At 47.2% G+C, this 7,500-nt stretch overlaps 1 protein-coding gene across 1 annotated transcript in view; it reads right to left on the bottom strand.

Annotated features, from left to right (window-relative positions):
- Positions 1-5,920, bottom strand: part of LOC139304105 (NEDD8 ultimate buster 1-like) — a 12,202-nt gene extending 6,282 nt beyond the window's left edge. Inside the window, exons 1-9 of the mRNA XM_070927950.1 lie at positions 5,821-5,920; positions 4,594-4,715; positions 3,930-4,097; positions 3,531-3,595; positions 3,365-3,429; positions 3,057-3,224; positions 1,546-1,634; positions 820-926; positions 167-353 (exon numbers count right to left, since the gene is read on the bottom strand). Of these exons, the coding sequence (XP_070784051.1) occupies positions 167-353; positions 820-926; positions 1,546-1,634; positions 3,057-3,224; positions 3,365-3,429; positions 3,531-3,595; positions 3,930-4,097; positions 4,594-4,710 (966 nt within the window). The 5' untranslated portion in view covers positions 4,711-4,715; positions 5,821-5,920. The remainder of the gene's footprint in view (positions 1-166; positions 354-819; positions 927-1,545; positions 1,635-3,056; positions 3,225-3,364; positions 3,430-3,530; positions 3,596-3,929; positions 4,098-4,593; positions 4,716-5,820) is intronic.
- Positions 5,921-7,500: the final 1,580 nt, after the last annotated feature.

The raw sequence follows: 7,500 nt of genomic DNA, 5'->3' as shown, positions 1-7,500 counted from the left end.
CTGATTGGCTTCAAACTATTTTGATTGATTGTTGACGTCACTTATGAAGCTACAAAAAGTTTTATTTCTCAGTAAACTGAATCTCTTTGGGTGTTGGACTGTTGGTCGGACGTCACCTCGGGCTCTGGGAACCTGTGATGGACATCTTTACGATGTGTCGTCTGACCTTGATCATGAGCAGCCTCTGTTGCTGTTCTCCGTAACACTGCAAGAAACAGTCCTCGGCTCTCTGCAGTCGGCTCTTGCCGTCGTCCAGACAGGACAGAGCCTCCAGAGCTCGGTAACACCACACGATGTCCAGCTGCAGGACGGCGTAGTTATCCACCGAGCTGAGCAGAGCCGAGCCGCACTTACTGCACACAAACACACAGGGATGGATATTTATAGCGAAATGACCCGCTGGCTAATGGATACTTCAAATAAAGCAATACATATATATATATATATATATATATATATATAGACATCATTAACACGTGTTTGTATAATTCAGTTGACTCCTGTGGGCCCCAGGCTGCTAGCATACATGACATAGCTAAACGAGGGATGAACTACGAGCTAGGCGGTTGAAAACTGCATTTCTCTGTCTGATGTAATGAACTTTCACTAGATGTTCCCAAAGATCCTGTTATGTATAACAGATCAACTCGTATAAAAGCACCGCATACTGAAGGCCCGTGGAGCTCGGGGCGGACCGTGAGAGGGTCTCTTAGGGGGGGCAGAGTGTTCAGAGACCGGCAGCCCTTTGTCTTTCCTTGGCGGTGTTTAATATGAGAGATACAGATTCTGGTCGGAGGGAATGACTCATTTCATTAGTACCTGAACTGTTGGTCGGCCTGCAGCAGGTGACACAGAGCGTTGTCAAACTGCTTCTTCTTCATCAGAGAACGACCTTTCTCATGGAAACCCATGGCCAGGATCAGAGCCTGACAACACACACACACACAGCTGTAAAACAATAAGCCCTCTATATAAACACATCAGCCGCTTCATGATGCTGTGAAGAGTTTAAAGGTTGTCCACAAAGCAGTTTGTGGTCAAACACGTGACTTTGAGACATTAAATGATGAAACATGTTTCTGCTCCTGAGACACAAGACAAAGATGAAGAACGCTCAGTGTCATCACTTTTTATTTGTGCTGCGCTGCAGTGATAGTGATGTTGCATTCAGGTGTTGTTGGTAACTGTGAGCTGCTGTATTAGAATAAAGTCAAGTTTCCATCCAAATTTAGCACAAATGTTAACTGAATTTTCAGAAATAAAATGCGACCTGCTGCTTGTTTCTGTGTGAATAGAAGCTCCAGTCAAAGGTCAAAAGATGGAGAACCACGTGGAGAACATGATGGAAATATGACATTTGTGTTGTGAGGAAGGTTACAGCCTCCTCATCGCTGTTTCCAGCTCTTCACTTTCAGCCACAGCTTCATTTATTCATCACGCTCTCACAACTTTCACACTCAGACAGGAAACACTAAACAGTATTTTGACTTCAGCGTTGGAAACGCTCTTTGTGGCTGTAGATGGTTTCACTTCGGGGCACTCTACCTTCTTCTCCTGGTGGGGGATCTTCAGGGGGTTTCCCCTCTGGTCAGCAATCTCCAGGAAAGGAGTGGTGTCAGGGTCTTCACTGCCGTCTGACAAACAGCATCACAGAGAGACGAGGCTTCAATAACCACAGCAGAGACTCCTCAGCAGAGGCAGACAGACAGACAGGCAGGCAGGCAGGCAGGCAGGAAGACAGGCAGGCAGGCAGGCAGGCAGGCAGGCAGGAAGACAGGCAGGTAGGCAGGCAGACAGGCAGACAGACAGACAGGCAGGCAGGCAGGCAGGCAGGAAGACAGACAGGCAGGCAGACAGACAGACAGGCAGGTAGGCAGGCAGACAGGCAGACAGACAGACAGGCAGGCAGGCAGGCAGGCAGGAAGACAGACAGGCAGGCAGGCAGGCAGGCAGGCAGGCAGGCAGGCAGGCAGGCAGGCAGACAGACAGACAGGCAGGTAGGCAGGCACACAGACAGACAGGCAGGCAGGCAGGCAGGCAGGCAGGCAGGCAGGCAGACAGACAGGCAGGCAGGCAGGCAGGCAGGCAGGCAGGCAGGTAGGCAGACAGACAGACAGACAGGCAGGCAGGCAGGCAGGCAGGAAGACAGGCAGGCAGGCAGACAGACAGGCAGGCAGGCAGGCAGGAAGACAGACAGACAGACAGGCAGGCAGGCAGGCAGGCAGGCAGGCAGGCAGGCAGGCAGGCAGGTAGGCAGACAGACAGACAGACAGGCAGGCAGGCAGGCAGGCAGGAAGACAGGCAGGCAGGCAGACAGACAGGCAGGCAGGCAGGCAGGAAGACAGACAGGCAGGAAGACAGACAGACAGACAGGCAGGCAGGCAGACAGGCAGGCAGGCAGGCAGACAGGCAGGCAGGCAGGCAGGCAGGCAGACAGGCAGGCAGGCAGGCAGGAAGACAGACAGGCAGGAAGACAGACAGACAGACAGGCAGGCAGACAGACAGACAGGCAGGCAGGCAGGCAGGCAGACAGGCAGGAAGACAGACAGACAGACAGGCAGACAGACAGACAGGCAGGCAGGCAGGAAGACAGACAGACAGACAGTCGGGCAGGCAGGCAGGCAGGCAGGCAGACAGGCAGGAAGACAGACAGACAGGCAGGCAGGCAGGAAGACAGACAGACAGACAGACAGACAGACAGACAGGAAGACAGACAGACAGACAGGCAGGCAGGCAGACAGACAGGCAGGCAGGCAGGCAGGCAGGCAGGAAGACAGACAGACAGACAGACAGGCAGGCAGGCAGGCAGGCAGGCAGGCAGGAAGACAGACAGACAGACAGACAGACAGACAGACAGGCAGGCAGGCAGGAAGACAGATAGGCAGGCAGGCAGGCAGACAGACAGGCAGGCAGGCAGGAAGACAGACAGACAGGCAGGCAGGCAGGCAGACAGACAGACAGACAGACAGGCAGGCAGGAAGACAGACAGACAGACAGACAGACAGGCAGGCAGGAAGACAGACAGACAGACAGACAGACAGACAGGCAGAGGGTACCTCTCTCTGACAGGATCTGGAAGCCTTTCTGGGTCCTCTGGATGCTCTCGTTCTGGTTCTTCTTCTTCTCCTCTTCCTCGCTCAGCTGTTGTTTCAACTCGGCATCGCTCACCTTCAGCACCATCATCTTACTGTGGTTCTTCACACCCTGCTCGTCCAGACGCTGGTCTGACCACACGAAAACACAGACATTATAGTGTGTCTCTACAAAGACACACACTGTCCAACCAGCAACTCACTTTAGTACTTTGACTTAATGTGGTTCAGTTTAGGAACTTTCAGCTGACAGATGAACTGTTGCTGCTCACCGACAGACAGAGTTTTCCCGTTGAGGATCAGTTTGATGTGTTTGAGGCCGTACTCCTCTCCAATCCTGCAGCAGAGAAACAAACACACTCAGTAGACGTCCTGCTCATCTGTGTGTGTGTGTGTGTGTGTGTGTGTGTGTGTGTGTGTGTGTGTGTGTGTGTGTACCTGTCCACCACCTCCTGAACCAGCACGTCCAGCCTCGTCTCCAGGTGGCTCTTTGTCTTTGGATCCTGAAAACCAACAAACACCTGTCATTCCTTTTTACATCAGTGACAGTTAAAGAACTGAACTTTCCGTTTTAGTCCGAACATGGCTCATGTCCAAAATGTCTGCCGTGATAAAAGACCCTCGAGCTTCTGTCTTTGTTCACAGACTAAAACCTGCTAAACAACGCAGCTCCTCTACGGTGTTTTTCACAGATCAGACATTCATTAATATTAAGATCTATAACACTGATTTGATATGAACAAATGTATTTATTTATGAATAAATGTTCCGTCTTTGCTTTTGCATCTTGGACAGTTTGGGGACAGTTAATCTTTCAGGTTTTATTCAGAGGGACACCTTCTTGCTGTCTCTGGGCAGCAGCAGCTCCAGCGTGGCCACGTTCGTCTCTCTGAACGTCTTGTTTCCTTTCCCTCTCTTCACCGCCTGCACTCTGATTGCCTCCAGAGCGCCCCCCACCTCCGACACCGACAGGCACACCAGAGGGGCGTAGCGCTCCGCCAGCTCCTGACAGTAACAACAGAGATCACATTTACTGAGGGAACCAATTTTATTTCTCAATCATGTAGCTGAACAGAAAAAGTAGTGAAACACTTTGTACTTATAAATAAATAAATGAATCAAACAAAGCTTGAAGCTGTGATTTAATCATGTAATCTGTTTTTTGACACATCTGATGAAGTTTGCTGCCTTTTGCCTGTTTTTGTGACACATATATGCAAATATTCAAATATTATAAACATAATGATGCATGCATTATCTATTGACCTCCATACTTTGAAATGATCTATTCTATTAATATATTTCATTTATTCCTTTTTTTCAGTTTTCATTCTTATTTATTCGTGTTTTTGTAAAATATTTTCTATTTCCTGTTTAATAAGTATACGACCAACATATTTTGTGTTCTGTACAGTTTGATTATTTGCATTCAACATAATATGTCAGAAGCTCATATCGGTGCAATCTGTTTCTACACATTATTTGTATTCTATGAGCTGACCTGCATGTGCTGCTGTCCCGGCTGGTTGTTGTCGTCGGTGTACGGAGGGTTCCACAGCTGGACCTTCTCCTGCTTCAACTGGTTCTTCAGCTTCGCCTCCATGTTCTGCTCCGCCATCGTCTCTGTCAACGACAATAGATACGAGGGAGGAGGAGAAAGTGAAAGTTGTTGGGCAGTGGGAGGAATTCCCCTGCTGGGTGGAGTTTGTTTCGTGAGACTTTGCTGCTGGAGGAAACTGGACCAGAGAGAAAACTCCAGCCGACTGCTGAGATTTTACTAAACTAAAGTTCGCAACATGGGGGTCAGGACTTCACCCAAGGGGTCACAGGATGAATATGAGGGGTCGTGAGATCCCTAAAAGTGTTACTCGTAACTTACTGGGTAATTTAGGCCCCTAAAAGTTGTTGAAATAAATATCTTCTGGTTGAACTGGTCACAACCTGCTCATGTACTGTTTGTAAAGGGTGCCGAAGGGCCCTTTTAAAGGGATCACGAGCCCAAACAGTGGGAGGAAAACAGAAAGTAGAACCTTTAAAATGCTTTGAAATGATTTACTCTCTATGTCATTACTCACACATATTGTTCAGGCTCAAGGCTCGATTCACAGATTTATATTTGTATCCTAAACCGTTTTCAAATTCAGGTATGAAGCTATTTAATGTGGGCTTTCTTGCTGTGCCTTTTATTTATATAAAAGAAAAATCATTGCCCATATTTTCACTATGAAAACGTTATATTCTTGTCAGTGATCAAAATCAATGTTAAACAGTTTCCAGGGGAAAAGATTATGAACTATACAGATTCCCAGAGTTCACACGTCGGTTCATGATGAGAAGTACTCAGTTGTACAACGTCCTCTCTGCCTCTGGAGGAGCTTTGACAAGTTTGGGAAAATTTCTCAAGTTATTCGAGTAGTTTTCAGATGCTTCTTCGTTTCTTTAGTGAAGCTTCACTCTCAGAACCTCTCTGAAACAGAGGAAGCTACGATGGCTGCTGTCCACCGTCACGTTACATGACATTAAACGCAGCAAGTAATCAGAGAAGTCAACAGGAGACCTAGAAGTTAGCTAACACCAGCTAACATTAGCTAGCTGTCACTAGTGACACTACAGTTAGCGGAGGGTACACATTATGTTGTCACAGCTGCTAGCTTCAAACAAAGCTTGTTTCGCTCTGTTGATCCTTTAAATCTGCCGTCAGACGCTGTTAAATGTGTCTGTGAGTCACCTCGATGTTAGAGGACTCGATGACAGACAGCTCCTCGGTCGGAAATACGGTGAAATCTCCGTTAACCCTCCGCTTCCTCAGCTCGGGGATGTTGTTTTTGTGTTTTTGTCGTTTCTGGGAAGGATGTGAGGAGGAGGAGGAGGAGGGCTCACTCTGAGCACGTTTCGTGATCCAGTTAACGTAACCTACGTCAGCCGACGTCCAGCGGACAGCTCGGCGGGTCCGTCACAGCCAAGAGACTCGTCCACGAAAATATAGACGATCTTTGATTTACTACGGCGCCATGCGAGGGTCAAATATGAAAGTAAAGAGATGCACTCAGTGATAAAATAAAACAAAACAACACAAAAGAAGGCCTTATGAAATAAATAATATGATTAATAAATACATGAAATATAAACTACATCCATGAAAATCCATAATAATTGTAAAACTCATTATTTTGAAATATTTCATCCTGCTTCTTTTCACAATAACAACGTATCACAGATCACTTCTTTGCATTATACAGGTTATATATTTTGTCTCTATTTATTCATGATTATTTATTTCACAATGTTTTATTTATTAATCTAATATTGGACACTTTGGCTCTCTACATAAAGCAGAAAAGTATGTTCAATAAAACATGAAATTCTTTCGTAATTGAGACGACAATGTATTTTGTTTAAAGACAAAATAATCTGACGTATTATTATTATTCATAAATATGAACTAATAATAAAAATGAACTCCTGTAAAACTATGATAATAAGAATGATTATCATTTCATAATAAGGCGAGTTTTAATAATTTCTTTAATTATTCCACAAATAATTGCTTGTGTTCATATGACTGTTTATTTCATAATCACTTGTTTACTTATTGATTTCATATTGAACTCTAGTACAGGCTGATAAACATGGACTCGTAATGTGAATGATGATTCTTGAGTTTCTCAGAAGGATGAGTACATGCCCAGCCTCCTGGCGGCCTCTGAGATCCTCGGGGTCTTCCTGTTGGGGAACGGGTGGTAGTTCTGGTTCTGGTGGACCCCCGTGGAGGAGCCCACCCCCCCTACACTCAGCTGCCTGGTGAACCTGAGGGCCGGGGCCGAGAACTTCCTGGAGCCCCTCCACGGCGAGGTGCTGCCGGTCTGCAGGACGTCGTTACTGACCTTCAGGTCTTCATGTAGGCTGGTGGTGGAGCTGCGGAGGGAGCAGGCGATGGAGGTGACGGGGGTGGAGCTTTCATCAGAGCTGGTGAGAGGTCCGGCGGCTGAACACTCCTGAGAATCATCGTCTTTGGATCCATCACTGGGATTCTGCTCCGAAGCTTCGAGTGAACCAGAGACAGAAACCTGGACCGGACCCATCTGAGAACAACTGAGAGAATCTTCTCTGGATCTCTCAGAGGGTCCAGTATCTGGGTCTTCTCTGGACCAGTCAGTATTGAGGTGATCTTCTTCTCTGGGTGGATCTGATGAAGACGAAGAACGGCTGGAAAATGAAGACAACATGGAGGAAACCGTCAGTCTAGACCTCCTTCTTTCTTACTTCTTTTTCTCAGCTGTACACTAGAGGTCTTCACGGGTCCAAGAGACATGTGGAAAACCTACTCAAACCTGATCCCAACAGGGCCAGAGGAGCGGACAGTCAGACCACATACTGGGAACTGATTGGATCCATGAAAACCTCTAAT

The sequence above is a fragment of the Enoplosus armatus genome, chromosome 21, assembly GCF_043641665.1.
Source record: "Enoplosus armatus isolate fEnoArm2 chromosome 21, fEnoArm2.hap1, whole genome shotgun sequence".
Taxonomy (NCBI): Eukaryota; Metazoa; Chordata; class Actinopteri; order Centrarchiformes; family Enoplosidae; genus Enoplosus; species Enoplosus armatus.
This window is presented reverse-complemented; position numbering and strand designations above follow the sequence as displayed.